The sequence below is a fragment of the Poecilia mexicana genome, unplaced genomic scaffold, assembly GCF_051168715.1.
Source record: "Poecilia mexicana isolate PSO_F unplaced genomic scaffold, ASM5116871v1 scaffold_1, whole genome shotgun sequence".
NCBI classification, from domain to species: Eukaryota; Metazoa; Chordata; class Actinopteri; order Cyprinodontiformes; family Poeciliidae; genus Poecilia; species Poecilia mexicana.
Window position 1 is genome coordinate 3228771 of NW_028263370.1, and position 20064 is coordinate 3248834.

Consider the following 20064-nt stretch of genomic DNA (forward strand, 5'->3'; position numbering starts at 1 on the left):
TTTTTTTTTAAATTATCACTTTAATTCATACAGTAGTTGACACAAACACAACCAGTCTGTGTTTCTGTGTGTGTGAGAAAGAGTGTGCTTGCGCGTGTGTGTGCGTGCGCGCGTGCGCGTGTGTGTTCAGTCTGCCAAACAAAGTCACCCCTGCAAACAAAGTCAAACAAAATCAGTAAAGTCGTCCACCGTCGAAACAAGTCTTTTTCTCTGTCCCGACATTTCGGGAGTCGGAGCTGAAGCTCCTTGTTGAAATGCTTTATTCTGCTGAGTGTGTCCTTGGGTCAGTGAGATTCCCGGAGTCGAACGGGACTGGATGTCTTCTTGAGCCTGAGGCGCGGCACAGAGTTGGGAAAAGACGGTTTAAATTCAGACTGGCAAACGTTAAGTGGGAAAACGTTTTAGTTCTCTAGTTTTTAAACTTACTCTGGTCCTGATCCTCTTTATGTGTCGTAATCTGGCAAGCCACTTGGAAGCATAAGCATCCGAGGGATTCGCTCTGTACTGATGCACCAAAGAAGCCATCTAGACACAGGAAACAAAGATTTATTCTGGGGGAGTTTAGGGAAGAAACTGAATGTGAAGAGTCTTTTCACAGAATAGATAAAAACAAAAAAAAAATCTACATAGTGTGTACAAGAAAGTTGTTTTTTTTCCTTCAATGTTGGTTTAGTGCTTCTGTGCTTTTTACTACCTGAAAGTATTTCATATTTTCTAATGTCAATTTCACAAACCTCCATTTATTTTATTGGGAGATTTATATGATAAAGTAGCAGAAAAGAGAAAGAAAACATGACTTTGACACTTTTATGGAAAGTGTGTAATGCATAAATATTTAATCTGCTAATGTGACACCTTCAAACTCCACCTAATTAATAAGTCTGACTGGATTCATTCCATCTCAGTATGAATCCAAATAATCAGAGGTTTGTTAGAGAACATTAGTGAACAAACATCATCATGAAGATCGAGAAACACGAGTACAAGCGAAGGAGACTGATGTGAAGTTTAAAACTATGCATCATTTTCCTTCTGCTTCACAATTATGCTAATTTGAGTTGGTCTATGATAGAAAAACAAATGAGAAGCATTGAGGTTTCTGGGTGAAACTTGACAAAACGTGGAAAAACTTCAACAGAGGTGAATATTTTCACAAGACTCTGCAGATCAGACTCACATTTGCATGCAGAGCCATCTGTCGAACTAAGAGTGGCAGGTTGCGGTCAGATATGATTTTTGCAACGGTGGTATCAACCAGGCCCTCCAGGTCTGAAAATGTAGAATAAAATGAGTCGCATCGATGATGACGAGGAGCAAAACATGGCAGCAATCAACTCTCACCTTTCCGACACTGCAGGGACACGAGATTACATTCATAGTCCAGTGGCTTAATAACGACTTCGACGAAATTAAATTGACCCTGAAACGGAGAGAAACGTACTTTGTAATGAAAGCTAAAATGCCTTCTAGCGATTTCTCCGAATGAGTTTGCACATTTACCTTTATGGTGCCCAGTTTGTAATCTTCCCCCGAGTCGTTATAGACCACCATGACGAAGTCGTTGCCGATGTGTCGCTTCTTGTTGCAGCAGCCCTTGTCGCTCTCTCTGTTCGGCATCAGCGTGGCTATGTGGAAGATGGCTGTGGACACACGGTTTCGTTTAAAGCTTAACCGCCAGCCGCCGTGGAAACAGCCGGAGTTGTGACGCGAGTGCACGCACCCTGCATGATGTCGTCGTGCCAACAGTAGGTGAACTCTCCGTCGTCGCCGTACTGGTCGAGCCCGCCCAGGAAGATCTGGTCGGGGTCGCAGTCCTTCAGGTGGATCAGTTTGCCGAGGCCGGTGAGGAAGGCGGCGTAGCGGTTCGACCCGTATTCGTTGGACAGGATGGCGACTTCGTTGTTGACCTGAAGAGAGAGAACGAAGAGGATGAAGGTGGCCGGTGCTGCGAGAAAGTATTTGCAAATGCTTACAAGCTCCTTCTGCGTTTGCTATTTTGCCACACCTAAATGTCTTACATCATTAAAGAAATGGTAATATATATATGAGACGAAGTAACCAGAGAAAATAATCTGCAGTTTTCAAGTAATGAAGAACAGAATCTGACAACATGGAGTAGTCTGAAAGGTTTTAAACATTATGCATTATGAACCTGTTACGAGGTGTAGGGGTAATTACTGTTCCACATTTTCCTTAACGTGGAAGCCATTTTATAACACGATCAAGAAACTATTACCTTCAGTTGTAATAAAAATGCTTTACAAATCAAATTCCTCCATTAAGCCTTCATTTATGCTCTCAGCAGCAGCGTTGCCCTCGGTGTGATAAACTCAGTAGGTGCACAGTTACACCAGGTGTTTTTAATTGCTGCTGGTCTCCCCAAATCGCTTTTCACAGCTGCGTATGATGTAATGAGAGATGTGTTCCCACCTGGCCAGCTCCAACAAACACGACTCCAATCTTATGGGTGTCGTAAGGAGGCATCTGGTCCAGAACCTTCACAGCCCGATCGATCACCTGCAGCCGGGGAGACAGGACGGACGCACAGCGGACAACGAAGGGTTAATGGTGGCGCCGTGACTGGACCGTCATGGCGCCACCGTTCGTCAGGTATTTACATTTCTGAGGCAAATTATCACACTTTTGCAGTAATTCTGCATCATTTATAGAATGTAAAATCTTACATTTCCAGACATAAAAAGAGAATGATCCAATCTTTACCAGGTCATGAAATCAATACAAGCGGTTGAATGAAAGGATTTACTTAATTTTTGACTTATTATTTTATACATGTAAATACCAGTATGGAACCAGTTCTGTGTCTCGTGCACTTGTGGTTACATTTCAATCATTTCCACACATCATGAAGACCAGATCATTTTCAATATGTTCCTAGAAACTGGAAGAGAGTTTGCTTTCTTTTGACCGTTTATGCGGCAGCGCTTCGTTTTCATTGGCTGGATCGGACCGGCATGGGGAAGAGGCGGCTTACCTGAGTTTTGGGCAGCAGCAGCGGCTTATTGGCTTCATTCCCAAAGAAAGGAGAGTGATATAGCTGAAGGAAGACAAAGCTAAAAAGAAAAAAAAAATGTTTCAAGAAATGATCCTGGAATGAGAATCTTCACATAAAAAAAATTTCTAAAGAGGTAAACATAAATGAAGCTTTTAAAAGCAAATAAATCTGCATAGCCGCTATGATTTAATATTATTTTAGAAATTATTTTACAGTGGTATTCTGATTAAATTTAGATTTTAGATATAAAACTTTATGCTCCTAAGATGGATTGATTTGTTCAGCCTACAAGTGAAGCTTGTAGGCTTCACTTGTAGGCTACAAGCTTACAAGTAGCCTAAGCTTGTAGGCTTAGGCTACCATTTGATCAGTCTGGTGCAGGGAAGACACTGACTACTCAAAGGGGCTCCAGAGAATCCCTCATGAATTGGAAATGTAAATCTCTCAATGTAATCTTCAAAAAAATAAACTTAAAACCTGAGTGGAGATTTAGCAAAACTCCTACTGCAGAAAATGCAGATCAAGTTCAGGTCTTTGGGTTTTTCCCCCCCCATCTGTCCATTAACAGTGGATTTAAGCCCAGGTCCAGTCCTGCCTTTAACAATCTGCCCCGACTACCTGGGACTCAGTCCGGAGATCTTCTCTGCGTTGCTGGGTCCGGGTCGGCCGTGATACGAGTCCCTCTCGGTCTTCCTCTCTCTCCTGGAGGACGGGGCGGAGACGGAGATGGTGTGACCTCGGGGTCGGTGGCCTCCGCCGGGGGAGATGGGTCCAGGCAGAGCTGGCGCTGCCGGAAAAGCCAACTTCATGGCAGCTCCTCCGCTCTGAGACGACAAGCCGGAGCCCTCGCCGCCCTGGACCGGACCTCCTGGGCCGTTGAAGTCCGCCCCGGTGCTCCCCTCTGCTTTGTCCTTGTCCGGGCAGGGCTGCTGCAGTGTCTGAGGCTTGCCATCTGAGGGCGCTCTGGGCCGAGCGGCGTCGCCCTGGCTTTTCTCAGACTCCAGCGCTGCTTTGGTGAAGGCCTCTGGCAGCGTCTGCAGCTCCGGGGAGGAGCTCGACTTGTTCAGGCCGTGACCCTGGGACTGAGAGTGGCTCTGAAAAGGAAGCTCAGGGCCCTGGCTGCCCGGGGTGGAGGGGCCGACGCTGGGCTGGTCGATGGGAATCGCTCCTTCGCTCACCTCCTCCAGAGTGGATTTCTCATCATCCTGACTGGAGGTGGAGGAGGACTGAAAGTCAGGCAGAAGGCACAGACAGCATTATTCCTTCAGCATATTCTAGCAGATTAACTCGTAAAATTGTAAAAAAAAAAAAAAAAAAAAAAAAAAAAAAAGATTTTATTACTTTCAGAAAGTAATAAAGAATATATCCAATTTAGTTCCAAGAGGAATCAAGTTGATTTATGGCATAATAACCAAACCAGATGATCCCAGCATGCATCAGGGTGCAACAAAAATATTATTTATAATCTACCAAACATGTTTTTTTTTCTGTCCCAAATTATAAAAAAAAACCCAACACATTTACAATAAAACAAATACGACAATCCTGTTTTTGTTTTTTTGTTTTTTAAAAATTATGTCTCCAACAGTGTTTTCCATCATCATTTATTGACGTAGAATAAAAAGGTCAAGCATAAAAAAAAACCTTTAAATTAATCTTGGTGACAGCCTCTTGCTGAACATTTTCATAAACTCATACATTTGAGTGTGAATTTATGTTTATTTAATAAACTTAATTTATTTAAGGGATTCAATTTAAAGTTTATTGATCTTAGAGAAAGTACTACTTGCATTAATACATTACTTGAAAGTTGCCTCCAAAAAGAAAATGAATTGCAGGGTCATTTACTGCTCAGCAAAACATGTTATCCTGGCAGGCCTGCAAATAAACGCAAATGTGAACAAATCTAATAAAAAGCATTTGCTCTCACCACTTTCCTCATTCTGTCCTTTTAAAACGGCCCCCATACTCCATTAAGTTTGAACGCGAGTGGGTGAAAATAAACGGTTTTTGTTCTTCGCTGTAGTCATAAGCAAAACACAAAAGCAGCCCGTTTATCACATCGAACCCTCGAGAGTCAAACGGAAACAAATTCCTGCAGGAACCATCGGTTCTTGTCAGAATCGGCTTCCTTGGGTTCGTTTGGGCCACAGCCGGTTCGACTCACCCTGCTGAGCGGTCCGGGGAGCGGCGCCTTGTCAGACATGAATATGGGCTCGGAGGGAATCGGCTCAAACTCTTCACCCTCCACCCACTCGAGGGGGGCGTTCTCTGCCGCGACCCCTGAACCCTCCTCCGGAACCACCACGGAGTCTGCAGCAGGACACATCGGTCGTTACAGACGGGAGAGACGCGTCAAACAGTTCACTCCGAGCTACATCCAGGTTAGTCACACAGACGCGTACTGCTGTAAGAGTGAAGGAGTAAATATTTTAGCAGCTGTCAGTAGTTATTATTGACACAGTCTCTCTGAAGATTTTAGAGGCAAATGATTCATTCTGACATGGAAATGGAATCAAAAACATTTGAGCATCAATCAGCAGGCTCAGGCCCGTGGAGGAGGTCACGACCTACAGAGAATCACACACAGAAGTGCTGAGGAGCTCAGATCAGTTCGGCAGGTTGTTTCTATTCATCACACGCTCGCCTACTCCATTATCATTCAGATTCATGCAACTTCGGCCGCTTCTCTGCTTCACTGGCTTCCCAGTAGAGCAAAGAAGTGCCTAGTGAGATCTGGGCTTTCCTGTTAACAGAAGTTGCCTGGGGGTATATTTCAGGAATTTGAGCGTTAGGCATTGGGAAGGAAAGAGAAGAGAAAAAAAAGAATCAAAGGAGGGGTCAAAAACTACACTAATTCCACTTTTCCTCTGCTACTGATTGACTGATCCAGGAGGAGGCACGACTTGGTCATCGGTCACAGATGACCTTCCCTCCGGGGTTAGGAAGAGACGTTCATGGAAAGCAGGGACGGTGAGGTTCCCAACTTGTACAAAGTTTGAGCGTAAAACAGCCGGTCGTAAGACACAACAGAGTTTTACTTCATGTCTGCAGGTTAGAAAACCAACAAGACAAATTAAAGGAACTTTGTACTTTCACTTGGAGTGAAAAGTACAAAGTTATAGTTTAGTGATTTCATAATTGTTCCTAATGAAAATTGTGAAGTTCTGAGCTCCATTATTTACAAGATCCTGTCAGGATTTCACCAGTTTAGAAAGCTAAAGATGCCGATGTTTTCAGAGGAGACTTCAGGGGAAAGTGTTGCCTTCTATCACAAAGCCTTAGGGCTAAGAAAAAATAAAAAATTGCAAATAGTCGTATTGTTATGAGAATAAAAATCAAAATAACACAAAACAGTCAACATTACAAGTTGTAAGATTACCAGAATCGTCGCAGTGATGTGAAAATAAAGTCATAATAGCAGCAGCAGGCCGTTTCCTGCTCCTGATTATAAGCTGATGCCGACGTGTTTTCCACAACTTTATTCTGGTAACATTACAGATGTATTCACAAAATAATACGACTTCATTTTCATACTATTAAGACTTTCATTTCGTATCACTTTATTCTCGTAATCTTTACTCTGTAAGTGGAAAAAAAAAAAGAAAACATGTTGCAAGATATTCATTACCCATTCCCCTTACTGTTTTAAAAGTTAATGTGTTTCCTAAATGGATACGGATGTTACATATTTTTGTCTCATCTGTTCAATATTTCAGTTCAAATTTTCCAGAGTGACTCAAAAGTGTCTCTGCGTTGTGTCTGAAAGAACCGCCGTTTTGTACAAGTGAGGAGAAATATACCACCGCAGGGGTTTTCTGGAAAGCAGGGGGGGAGGAAGAGGAGTGGGGTCACACATGATGACGGTACCTGCCCAGGAAATGCTCCTGTGCAACCTGCCAGGAGCCGGAGGTCCTGGGGGGCCACTGGCCAAACCCAGAGACCAGAGCGAGCCGCCCACTGCAGGCGGGATGAACGGGAGGGGTTGGGGGGTAAACGGGGGCAGATCGAGTCACAAAACACACCACAGCCAATCACAAACCAGCATTTCCACCATGATGAAGAATCCAATCAGGAAAAAGGAGGGGGGGAAAAAAAGAGTGAAAAAAAAAAGATGTGATAATGGGAGTAAATAAAGAGTAAAGACAAAATAAATTCAAAAATGAAGTCCAGAATAAAAAAAAGAACAAAACTGCTGCAAAAAAACATTACAGAATTAAAAAGATTAAAAGGATGAGTCCGTTTTCTTACCAGCTGGTCATTTGGGAACCGATCCAATGAGACTAAGCAGTGATGGGTAAGTCGGCACTGAGCGCAGAGCTTTGAAGGACATAATTACTGACTGGGATGCAGACACACTTGGCATCTGTAGAAGTTAAACCTTCCCACAATTTGTCCACAGACAATACAGATTTTATCCAAAACTTTAACGGTGAGATTTTCAATCAATTCTAACCTTTTTTCTAGAAAAGAAATGTTTGAGATCTGGCTGTTTGGTTTATTGTTAAAATTACAGGAAAGGACAGAGAATATGTGTTTAGTTTTTAAAAGGAGATAAATATTGTTCTATTCCCAGACTTCTTTCAATTTGAAGATTTTGGTCTGTGTGACAAAAAGTTTGTACACCACTGGTTTAAAGTACAGGATGTGTGTCAGAAAGGCCTAGTCAAATCCCAGAGCTAAACCCTACTGAGAAAATATGGTTTAACTCACAGCGGACTGCAAACAACGCACTATGCATTTTAAATTTTGTAGTAAAGATTCTGTGCTCCATCTGTCACACATACCCAATATTTTGGCTGGTCTGACACAAAATGAACTGTTAATGTTACTAAATGTTAACAGATTAAAAACTGGATGGCAAACGGTGCTCAACAGGATTTTAGAAAATGTGAACCACGTGAAGCTAGAGCTATAACATATCTACAAGATTTTTTTTCATCCTAAATGCAAAATGTTTATATTTTTGTTCAGTTCTGGGTTAATTACGGCTCTCACTATGTTGTTCTTGCAGCTCAAAAATTGTCTTTTTTGAGTCTGTATACTCCAATTAGCGATTAATTGATTAGTAAATTACCTTACAATTATTTCAATGATCGTTCAGTTATGATTATTCCAATTAATTTCTTCAGCCCTGCTCACAATTGTTTTATTCTGTCACTGTTTATCGTTCCTACTGGAAACCCAAACAAATTAACAGCTGGAGCATCTTCATCAGACGAGGCCTTGCTAGTCACTTCAGCGAGACACATTGTGACGTTTTAATATCAAGAGATCTCGTTACAACCCCAAACATGTCCGCCAAGACTCCTTATCCTGAAACTCACCGGTGCTGGAGCGCTGAAACAGGTTGGCCTTTCCTCCGGCGCCGCTGTGTGTTTGAGTGAGCGGTTCGGAGGCGGACGTTGGCGCTGGGGTGGCCGTGCTGGCTGGAGCGCTGGCTGTCTGAGTGGGAGGCTCCTTCACTCCCTCCATCGCCATCAGGACGGTGGAGAGCTCCTGCAGCGGCAAGTTGCCCAGCTCAGAGGAGAAGGGGCTGGGCGGGTTCTCCAGACACATCAGCCAGCTGGTGTTACCTGAGGTGACGGAGCGCCAGGGAGACACAACTGTGCTGTTGAATCAGGTTGTAATAGTGGATTTAAAAAAAACAAAAAAAAAAACAGGAAGGGCCTAGCCCAGGGATGATGTACCTGAGGGTCTCCGTATGAAGATCTCTGCCCAGCCTTGAGTGAGCATTGGAACAAATTCGGCGAGGCTGGGGTTGTCTTTGAGCGGAGGGGGGGCAGACAGAGTGGCAGCTGTGGAGGAGGGAGGACCGACGCCGTCCAGGCCGGGGCCAGAGGAAGGAGACAGAGGAGAGGCCAACTCTCCCTCAGAGGGGGAAACCAGAGGACTGAGACTCGGAATAGGACCGGCACGCAGAGCGTGGCCACCTGCAGAACGAGGGGAGTCTCTTTAATCACAAAGACAGACGTCCTTCAGACTGAACTGCAGACAAAAAGATGCTCGGATGAGACATTTACGCCGAAAAGAGGAAGAAAAAGAACGCAGACCAGCAATTTAGAGAATAAGAATAAAAACAACACAGAGAAAGTCAGGAAACAACCACATGGACAGAGTGACACGTCCAGGAGGAAATGAAAGCTACCTGATTTCAGGAGCTCTACAGCTGGCGATCGTCTGCGAAACCGAGCAAGTCTCACCTGACCTGGAGCGGACTCGCGTCCGAGTTGTTCTGCTCTGCTGCTGACTGGACTGCGACTCCAGTTTGGCCGGAGCCTCTTTAGTCATTCGGGTGTGAAGAGACGGATCTGACCTGCAAACGCAACGGAGCAAAGGAAGTTCAGAGATCCTCGCAGATCGAGCGAAGTAGTAGAAGAAAGAAAAATTGAAAAAAAATCTTTGCCTTTAGGAAATTCAGACTGTTTATAAAACTGTCTGTAAATGGAATAAATGTGTTTTTTCTTAAAGACAAACAGCTAAGAGGAATTTTTACTACTTGATAAGAAGTACATGCGAGGTTGTCAGATAGGTGAAAAAAACAACAAAGCTAGCATCACCTGGTCATTTCTCCTCCGCCGCCTCCCAGACGCTCTGACATATCCATTCCCAGCAACGCTTGCGTTCTGACACCGCCGCTCGTTGTGATGGTGACAAGCTTGTTGCCCACCAACCAGGTCATGCTGCGACCTCCGGCTAACAGAAACTCAGCGATCGGAGACCTGAGGCGACAGCAGGTCTTTGTTTGACTCCACAAATACAACAATCCAGCAGAAATACTGAAACTGCGAGAGAAATCAACCGGTGGCCAAAATCTTGACCATTTCCAGCCCGTTCGGTCCCGACTGGTGACGAGCCATTTAAACATCTGGTTTAGAGAGAGACGCATCCAAACACAATGACAAACAGGCCACCACAAACCTCTTTGGCAGAGCAGAGAAGTTTGAGAATACGTATCGCGCCATCATGTCCAGACACGTCTCCGTGAGCTCCAGGTGGACGGTCTTGAGTCCCTCATCGGCCTGAGTCACTGCATTTTCATCAGCAGAGCCCAGACTGCAGGTCGTGGTAGAAGTGTGCATCCTAAAAGATTGGGGGGGAGGGGAGGAACAAATGAGAAATTGCTAAACAGCAGGGGAGCAAGAGAAAGGCATGCACCGTCAGTGAACGTAGGCGTGCATGCGCCGAGACAACAGGAATTAAATGGGAATTTTAAAAAAAACGCAGAGGCAACACACCGGTAATCACGTTTCTACCTACACCACATGCAAAACGAGCGTTTATATGCACGCTTAGACATGCATACAAAATGATAAGCGCACAAAACACAGACAAAGGCTGCAGCTTGGTCTGAATGAGCGCCGAGGATATTTTTTGTTCGGTTAGTTTTATGCAGGCAGTTCTGCTGAAGGGACTAATTTAATGATATATTTTTGACTCAAATCAGACAGAAAGGAACAGCAAAGAGTGAGTCAAATCTCCATCTGTGTCCAGTCCAATTTGGACAGTCTGTGGTCGTAACGACCGTTTCAGAGCCACACTTCAGGTGGACCGAGACGCCTCTGTTGTTGACAGGAGGAGGGATTATTCAAGACTGTTTCAAATCCAAATCACTAAGACAGAAAAACCTAAAAAAGAAATAAAGCTACAAATAATAGATGGGCAGAAACAACTGAATATTAACTGAATGCATCAAAGTGAACTAATTTAGTTTTACTTCTGCCTCTTGATGCACTAATTTGCTTGTTTATTATTGCTTTCTCTCTCCAGACAATAAGGTCTGCGAACAAACGTAGGAAAATTAATAATTAAAATGGCTTCATGTCACAAATATTATCCTTTTAGAAGGAGAAATATAAAACTCTCATTCAGACCAAGCCCTGGAATGTGAATTAAATCATATTTACAATATTTTCCTTCTCTTACCTTTATTTCTTCTCCTTTAATTTTTTATTTTTTTGGATGTGCAGTGGGCACAAACTCTATAAAAACACAACCACTTAACACTCCAAATTTATAGCCGTCAAAGTTAAATATTTCTATGCTTTTAAAGTAAATGATCAATGGAAATAAATAAAACTGATAAGTGTTAAATATGGTCATGTTGGAGTTGGTGCCCACATGGACACAGGTTTAACAAAATGAAACAAACTTGCATTTCAGGAAGGAAAACACATATATCTGCAGCCTTTCAACAGATAAAAGCAGGTGAAGAAGATCGACGCTGCAGTTTTCTAATTAAACAGTCCGTCAACCAAAAGTTACGCATGTTGCCGTTTTGTTGCGTAATGTGTCTGCCATTACTAGTTCTGTTTATAAAACAGAATTTTTGGGGGGAATTTTATGTGATGGACCAACATAACGCATCACATAACTGTGAAATACATGACGCCGCCCCTTTAAGGATTTCCAGATTTAGCAAAGAAATATATCTGTGATAGAGATAATGTGTTTTCTCTTATTCGTGTCGGCCCATCATGTAAAATCCCACAGCATCATGTAGATATTTCTGGTTATGAGGTGAAACAGCTCAAGAGGTGCGAAAACGTTTTCCAAGGCTCTGTAGCAGAACTGTAACCACATTAAGCTGCAGCGTTCGATCTCCTTTTACTCAGACACACGAGCAGAAATGAGGCACACAAGTGATGCAGATACAATCTGTGAGTGTGTGCAGAACTTTTTAGTCAGAGTTTCACCTCAGCCCAAGCTACTCCCCATCATCCCAGCCTAATAGATTGCCATGGTCATAGTGAAGCCAAATGAAACCAAAAACATGTCAAGCAGGCAAAGAAAGCTGTTGTGCCCATCACTGGCAGAGGAAGCAGAAGTGCCCGCCCCGCCCTGAGCGAAAGAGACCAAAGCTGTGGGTCATTGTTGCTGTCAAAGGGAAATAAAGGCGGCGCCATTTTGAACGCACGTGCTCGGCACCAGTCCCTCTTGGCATTCATTTGATACTAAAGCCAATCGAAACCAGTCAGCAATTCACCCAGCAACAAAAAAAGTAAAGCTGAATCAAAAAGTGCAAACAAATCATAAAATCATTTTAAAAAAATTTTTTAAAAAAGTTGTGTTAGAGCAAAAAATAAAAACAAAAACATCAAAGTGGATAATGATGTTTTCCAATGGCTTCAACAAACACGGCATGCAAAAGCAAATCATAGGAACAAAATCCAAAACAGCACATGTGCAGAGACAGCCGAAAACAAATCAAAGAGGCCATCACACACCTTCCTCCAGCATGCACCACCCATTCTAGGAGTCCCGCTTACAACAACCCCCTACGACTCCTCGACGGACCCATCTGACCCCCCATCAGCCATCCCATGGAGGAAGCAACAAGTGTTTAAGCTGCTACTGTTGGTTTTGTTTTGGTTTTTTTGTTGTTTTTGCTTCGTTACCAAGGAGATTCTTTTCTAACCTGCGAACCGCGTGTTCGGAGACGCTGATGCTGCGGGAGCGGAAAGCCTCCATGGCCGAAAGGTCCCTCAGCTCTTTAACTGGAGAGCTGCTGCTATTGGCTACAGATGCTGCCGGCTTTGCCACTTTTCCAGCCCGCAGGCTGGGGGCCGAGGTCGGCATTACGTTGGGCGGTAAAGGGGTGGGTTGTCGTGACGATGGAAGTGGTTTGGGAGCAATAGTGGAAGGAGTGGTTTTTCAAAAGTACACCAGGAGACAGCAGGAATCATCACCCGAGCACCGCAGCGACACGAGCAGTTGACGGGGGAGGGAGCGAACGCCACGCAGGGTGAGGGGAGGAGGGCGGGGCACAGAGCACAGACATCAGAGGAGGGGCGGGGCCAGGAGCAATGTGGGAGGGGAGGATCCAGGATGACACAACCACCCCCAAAACCACAACCACAACGCAGCACCCAATCGCAGGAGGCAGCAGAGGAGGAGGAGGAGGGGTCAAATAAAGAAACAAAAAACAAACATAAGGTGAAAATTAACAGCAGTGAACAACATGAGTCAGATAACAGGAGAAAGGAGAAAGAAAAGAGGATTTAAGAAAGGGTAAAACCAAAAAATAAAAAACACACCAGCTACAAAGCAGAGGATCAAACAGCCTCTGCTACTCAGAAACCAAAAAACACACAGGAAGTATTCAGGAGAGCAACAAAATACACATTTCAGCAGGTTCAAAGTGACGGAAACGACTAATGTGACAGAATTATAGAAGTAGGGGTGGGTCATATGGAGGACCAAAATGCCACAATCCATAAATACATAAATAAGTTGCTAAATAAATGCTGAAGTATGTTAAAATATTCACATTTTAACACGTAACACATTTCTGATAACACAGAAATGTGTTCTGTTTTATCAGAAAATATTTGTGTTCTGATAAAACACAAATAAATGTTTAAATGTTATAGATGTTATTTATGTTCTGCGTTTAAAACACTAATAATATCTAATAATTAAAATAAAATGATTTAAATTTAATCAAAATGCTCAAGTTTAAGTGTTTATCTGTACTCTACCTGTCAAAGTCAGGGGGCGGGGCAAAGCCTGCTAAAGGCCATTGGTCTGTCATTTCATGAACTAAAGTACAAAAATATTTTTACTACAAAAACATGATTTTAACACACAAACTGTTTTTTTTATTCTGTATTTAATAAATTGACAATAGTCTAAATATCTGGATTTGTTCTAAATAATTATCTCCATTTTCTTAAATTATCACATCCATAAGACTGAAGTAAACACGCGTTTACTGGATTGTGGCAGGATTGGGCCATGACAGGACTAAAGCACAGGCTTTGCAAAATAGTAAGCAAACATCCGAAATTGAACAAAATCAAACCACTGGACTAAAGTTATGGATTGGAGAAAAGCAGGTCAAATATGAAAGAATACGAGAAAAGTTTGGATTAAAAAAATAAAAGAAAAATCTTGAAAATAAACCAACATAGAATGAATGAACGTAATGACCTGCTGAGCACCAATCCTGCAGCAGACATTAAAAGCACAAGGATGATGATGCCATGTGTGAGCTACTGGAGATAATGTTGATTATTGGTGTAATATTAGTAGAGGAACCACAAAGAGAACCTAGCAGAGGTTCTCAATCCAGTTGCATTTGTCATATTTTGTCATTTTGCAACCACAGACATTTTATATCAAACACCAAACGTCCAAACTGCAGCCAGAGGCCCTCGACAAAAATGGTAAATAAATTACCACCAATTCAGTTTGATACCAAGGACCACAGACATCCAGTGGCTTTTACACCAAATCAGTATGTTTTGATCTAAAAAAACAAAAACAAATCAAAGACCGGACATCGGGTTGCACTGAATTTTATCTAGTGGTATCAGATTAAAATGAACACCACACTTTCAAGGTTTTTATCTGCGATGAAAACAATGCATGCGTTCGCTTCCACTTCACCAATATGCACCACTTTTGTGTTAGTCTGTCACATTAACAAAACAGGAGTTTGTGGTTCCAAATTGACAAACTGCAACGCTACAAATACCCCTTGAAACTGGATATCAGTCCAATATTAGTGAAAACACCACATTCGTTAAGCATTTTGGAGGATGGAAGAGGCGTTTTTGTTTGGCATTTTCCATGAGGTTCTTTAGTTCTTTATGTTCAAAACCAAACTAATCTCTTGAAAAAAAAAACATATATATATATATATATATATATATATATATATATATATATATATATATATATATATATATATATATATGTATATGTATATTCCAATAGAACAATATTTGCCAATTAGCTCCAGTTACTTTCAGGCAAGAAAAATCAACAGCCGTGTAGTGAATATGTTGTTTTTTTTAAATGCTGTTCAGGTGGGAGCAGAACTAACAGCCAATGGTGTTTTCTGAGTTTTCTAGTGACATGAAGATCCAATCCATAAAACAGTATATCCAATATAACTTTTCTGCTTTTATTTTACAATATAGTTCTAAAATTACAGCTCTTAATGTTTTGAGTCATTCAATTTCAGCTGGACAGACTTCATCCAAAACAATATCCATGTTTGTACTGTTTGTTTGTTTTAGTTGCTTCAACTGCAAAACGGAAAAGAAACAACTTACTCAAAGAACGGCTGCTTACAACTCAGAGTTCCCCTCATGGACATAGAATGTGTTTCTCATCATAAACACCAGTGAAATGATAGAGAAAGAGGAAAAAGTTTCAGCTCTTCTCTGATCTCATCCTGGTGTTTGTATGATTGTAAAGTAGTGAGTGAGAAACAAAATACAAAAAAAAAAAAAAACAGCCGAGTTATACGACGCTAGCAGCTAAAAAAAAAAAAAAATTAAATGCTACAACATCACACAAGTGACGTTAAAACAGCATCCACTGTGAATCGCTTGGCATGACAAATTGTGACAGAATCGATTTTAAAAACGCAAACAGAAGATGTAGAAGGAATAATGATCACCATGGCAACCTGAGAGGAGTCACAGCGGTTAAACACATCAGCGTATTTACCCCCGTCCCTCCTGACGTCGGCCACATTGGGCTGTGTGCGGTGCTGCCGGCTGCTACGTCAGCAGAGCGCGGAAACGTGCTTTACCTTTTGGGTCTCTCGTTGAGGCTGGTGCTCCGCGCGCGGAAGGGGCTTTGCTCGTGTCCGTCGTCAAACGGAAGCAAGGCGTTGGAGCGCAAGCCCTGCAGAGAAACGTTCGCAGGGTTCACTCTGAAATGCGCCGACACGAGTCAGTCCAGAGGCAAAAACATTGAGAACAGAGTTTCAAACCACTCTCTGGGTTTAAATGCCAGGACAATGTGATGTAAACGCGTAAGACAAATTATTTTGAGGATTTTTCCACCTTAAACGTGGCACATGTCCCACAGAAACCCAAAAAAGAATAAAAAAATAGAGTTTATATCCAACCCAGCCTGAGCCCGATACAACCTGACTAATTAACTTTAATTAGTAAAACAGACATACTTTAATTAAGATTTTACTGCTTTCGTTTTTATTTCATAGATTGAGTAACTTCTCCCATTTTGATCTTCTGTTCAACATCTTCCAGCTCCATTTTGTTGCTTGATGTAACCGCAGGGTGAGTCAAGTGGAAATCCTCTGGGATGTGTGACTGATAGGAGCGGAGCAGGGTGCAGCTGCACCCATCTTTATGAACATCTGCACCCGTCTTTCTTTCCTCAACAGGGTAAGCTGTTGAGGATAATAAGTCTAAATAATAGACTTATTATAGTCTATTATTTAGACTACAATAAGTAGTTTAATACAACTTTATACGGTAGATTATATTTGGTTTTCTCTGTGCTGTATGTATTTTTTAAACGGACCACAGAAGCCTGAACCCGACCCTCAAGCAAATAACTCGTACCCGACCTGGCCCAATCCGATCACCTAGATTGTTTCCGATCGAAATATGAGCATTATTCATATTTTCCCACAGAAATTTGAAGGTAATAAAACCATTAAAAAATTTTCACCTTGGTGATGTACTGAACAAAGTCCTTGCGGAAGGGGAGTCTGCAGCGTATGAACCACATGGCGATCACATGATGGGCCAGGGATACGATGTATTGATTGAATCTGATGGGGGCGAACAGAAATAAATCAGCGAGCCTGTGCAGCTGACAGAATGCAGGTTAACATGCGACGGGACTAACTTGGACGGATTGGTGTAGGGCAGCGAGATGGCGAACACGCTGACGTACTGCTCGGCTACAAAGTTGGCGTACAGATGGGGTAAGCGCACCAGAGCTGCAAGACACAGAGGACACCAAACATTACACACTTACAGCCTGAGATTATATCTAAACAGATCAGCTTCGGGAACTCACTGGAGAGAAACTCAAGCATGGGAGACGCCATGGCAACGGTGGCAGAGATGTGGGTGAGCTTGACTATCAGAGCCGGGAGAAGCTTGATCATGATGTCGGGCATCTCCACTGTGCACATCGTCAGAGCCACCACACACTGCTTGGCACAGCGATAGATGAGGCCGGTCTCCAGACACTGAACCAACTCTCTCTGCAGGAGGAGAAGGAAATCAAAGCCGGGAAGGTTGGGTGTTAATCTGAAATCTAAAAATGATTAAATTCCAAACCTAATAATGTCTACCTGTCTGGATTGGTCCAGGTAGCTATGGTAAGAGGTTATCGCTGTGAGAACGGGAACCACAGCCAGCTGGACATCTGTGCGGGAAAAACCCTCAGGCATCTTTTTCAAACGCTCCGAGATCTGACGATCTGTCACCTTTAAGACAGAAACGACGCGGCTCAACACCGACTACTGGTTTGGGAACTCATTAATGTGTGTGTGTGTGTGTGTGTGTGTGTGTGTGTGTGTGTGTGTGTGTGTGCTACCATGGCGCAGAGCGTGGAACAGAGCTGGTCCAAGCTGCACGACGAGGTGAGCAGCAGCACTTTGTACTGCAGCATCCAAGGCAGTTTGTCCAGAACAAGTTTCAGCACCTTCCAGTCCGTCTCCTGGGAAACGAATAAATGAAACCAAATTAAAGTCTTGTGTGCGCTGACCTGTTTGGAGCAGAAAACCAAATATATTTACTCATGCGATTCTGAGTTATAGAGTAATGAGTCCGTCACCAACTCAAAATCCCAAAATATTAGGGGGTAAAACGAAGTGGAAAAATATGGGATAAAACAAACCGTTTCAATATAATTCCGTGTTAAAATCAATGTATTTATGAAGAATTATTACATTTTATCCTTTTTTAAAACTGACCTTGGAACATGATGAAAACTCTTTTTAAACTTTAAGTCTGATCTAGTTTATGTCTAGAAATGTGTCTAAAACCCCTGTGATTTCTAGTTTCTTCACAGTAAATCCTTCCTGTCCTCATAATCTCATAAAACACGCAGGCGGCTTCACTGTGTCGCGTTATTTGTCTACCATCTTGAGGCACTGCAGCAGGACGCTGAAGGCAGGCGCGTAGGGAAGGCAGGTTGAGCGGATGGAGGCTGCTGAACCAGGAGGAGCCGCCGCGGCCGGAGCAGGACCGCCAGCAGGGGGCGATATAGAACCTGACGGCTTCTTATCACAAACCCGCTTCTCTGGCTCCCTGAAAAACCAAACGGCTTCGTCACATTCAGGCGCTTCGAGCGAGATGAGCTTCTTTTGTGCGCGTTTCCGTTTTTTACCCGGCGTCACAGTAGCAGTAAGGGCTGAACCTCATCGCTCCGTCCTTGTTGGGCACCCCGACGCGGTGCAGAGAGTCAGCACGCATCATCAGGAAGAAGTCAAACACCTGAACAAACAAGTTGAAAAGAAAAAAAAGAAATAATGCAGGGCGGAGCTGAGCAGAGATGAAATGTGAACAGAAAATTGATTGGTTTTTACCTGCAGCCGAACAGCAGAAGCGACAGCTGAGCAGTACTTGTTCTTGTAGTGGAGCTGCAAGTGGCTGATGAGCAGCTCATAAACACGACTGGCGTGGCTGGCTGGCAGGCTGTAAAGTTTGCTCTGTTGCAGGACAGAATAAGAGTTCTTCATGATCCAACTCCACACCAATAACAGATTTCTGTAGAAACGGACGCATCGCTGCCAGAGACGTACCTGCAGGATCTCCAGCAGCCCCAGCACTGCGGTCTTGACATCCTCCATGGGAGAGTCAGCTGTGGGGTCAGAAGCCTCCAGGGATCCGGAGCAAACCAGAGAGCGACTGGCCACCTGTACGGAGAGCTAGACTTCAACCTGACTGAACTGGAAGCGACTAAATGCCTCTAAAGTCTCGTCTTCGCCTGCGTTTACCCGCTCGATGATGTCCAGGAGGCTGGTGAAGTGATGTGTGTTGCAGCCCTCGGCGAGGTCCACCAGCAGCTGGGTGGCCTGCTTTCTGACTGCCAGGTCCCGGTCTTCAGAGATCCCACTGAGCTGAGGGATCACCACCTTCTCAATGAGCTCGTCCTGGAGAAGAAGTAACAAAATGAAAAAAAAAAAAGAGCAGGGGCTTTTTAGATAAATCTTTACTTTATATCAAATTATTCAGGGCTGAAACGATTAATCGGTTATTGAAATAATCGATAATAGTCAACACATTTAGTAATCGATTGTTACTGAAGTGTTCAGACTAAGAAAAAAGCTATTTGCTGAAAAAAAAAAAAACATTCAGAGCGGTAATTAAGCCCTAAGCGTATAAAACATACACACATTTTGCATTTAAGATAAAAACACTGTTATCTGTAAATATACTTTAGCAGAGTTTCAGCTTCAACCGGTTCAGATTTACTAAGGAAATGCTGAGTTGTTCTATTTTAGACAGTAAAATAGACATTTTATTGCCTAAAATTAGAAAAGGAATTGAATTATTTATTAATTTGCACCATTTGCTATTTTTCTAAAATTGTATAAAAAAGGCTTGTGAGGATATTATATTTTTTAATCTGCTGTCAGAATAATTGATGACTAAAACAATCATCAGTTGCAGCCCGAAAGTTAACATAAACAATCAAACTTATCAAAACTTACTTAGTTCAGTTTCTAACTTTTAAATAGCTTTGAAGTGGAAACCAGCCCACACTGGAAAGTCTTTCATCTGATGAGTGCACTGAATTTACAAAAAGATACAGATGAGTGTTCAAACCTCGTAGAGCTGGCGATTAGTACTCAGAACGAACGACAGGATGTGAAGAACCTTGATCCTGATCCCACTGCGCGTCTCGTTCCTTCCAGAGTGGCAAAGAGAGGACTCATCAGGAGTCTGATCAAAGCCGAAACGGGTGAACCGATTCCCGACAGAGCGCGTCCTACCTGAAGAATTTCTCCATCAGGCAGTGGAGGCTCTGGATCCAGCCGTCCTTCGCAGGCTGAATGGACTGCGCTCTGTACGAGACGAGGGTCAGCACCGAGGCGTCCTGTCGCACACGGAGACCAAAAATGAGAACGGAAGGCGACCCGGAGGAGAGGCCAGAAACGCAGGGCAGCACACGGAGTACGAACGGGTCTCTTGTCTGCACATTTCTCCACCAGACTGAAGAACTTCTCCGTGGAGCCGTGGTAGCCGTTCTGCTCATACAGCTCTTCCACTGTGGTCAGAAGCTCGTAAACGATGGCCTTCAGCTCGGCGCTGCCTATCATCTGA

General features: G+C 43.2%; 1 protein-coding gene across 6 annotated transcripts in view; it reads right to left on the bottom strand.

Moving 5' to 3' along the window:
• The window catches only part of tsc2 (TSC complex subunit 2), a 27233-nt gene continuing 7169 nt past the window's right edge, over positions 1 to 20064 (bottom strand). For 3 of the 6 annotated variants that reach the window (XM_088006816.1, XM_014986659.2, XM_014986658.2), the window contains exons 12-41: positions 19923 to 20060; positions 19734 to 19837; positions 19567 to 19648; positions 18735 to 18890; positions 18540 to 18653; positions 18324 to 18446; positions 18125 to 18231; positions 17877 to 18045; positions 17330 to 17452; positions 17085 to 17219; positions 16805 to 16994; positions 16631 to 16724; positions 16451 to 16553; positions 15561 to 15655; positions 12432 to 12572; positions 9935 to 10096; positions 9574 to 9735; positions 9217 to 9329; positions 8704 to 8946; positions 8341 to 8589; positions 5181 to 5326; positions 3632 to 4239; positions 2993 to 3071; positions 2431 to 2517; positions 1721 to 1907; positions 1501 to 1640; positions 1342 to 1420; positions 1178 to 1269; positions 427 to 525; positions 1 to 330 (exon numbers count right to left, since the gene is read on the bottom strand). In XM_088006816.1, coding sequence (XP_087862942.1) covers positions 163 to 330; positions 427 to 525; positions 1178 to 1269; positions 1342 to 1420; positions 1501 to 1640; positions 1721 to 1907; positions 2431 to 2517; positions 2993 to 3071; positions 3632 to 4239; positions 5181 to 5326; positions 8341 to 8589; positions 8704 to 8946; positions 9217 to 9329; positions 9574 to 9735; positions 9935 to 10096; positions 12432 to 12572; positions 15561 to 15655; positions 16451 to 16553; positions 16631 to 16724; positions 16805 to 16994; positions 17085 to 17219; positions 17330 to 17452; positions 17877 to 18045; positions 18125 to 18231; positions 18324 to 18446; positions 18540 to 18653; positions 18735 to 18890; positions 19567 to 19648; positions 19734 to 19837; positions 19923 to 20060 — 4488 coding nt within the window. In that variant the 3' untranslated portion in view covers positions 1 to 162. Of the gene's footprint in view, positions 331 to 426; positions 526 to 1177; positions 1270 to 1341; positions 1421 to 1500; positions 1641 to 1720; positions 1908 to 2430; positions 2518 to 2992; positions 3072 to 3631; positions 4240 to 5180; positions 5327 to 6883; positions 6974 to 8340; positions 8590 to 8703; positions 8947 to 9216; positions 9330 to 9573; positions 9736 to 9934; positions 10097 to 12431; positions 12573 to 15560; positions 15656 to 16450; positions 16554 to 16630; positions 16725 to 16804; positions 16995 to 17084; positions 17220 to 17329; positions 17453 to 17876; positions 18046 to 18124; positions 18232 to 18323; positions 18447 to 18539; positions 18654 to 18734; positions 18891 to 19566; positions 19649 to 19733; positions 19838 to 19922; positions 20061 to 20064 lie in introns of all 6 variants that reach the window. The other 3 variants (XM_088006831.1, XM_088006825.1, XM_014986657.2) reach the window with 2 other exon arrangements.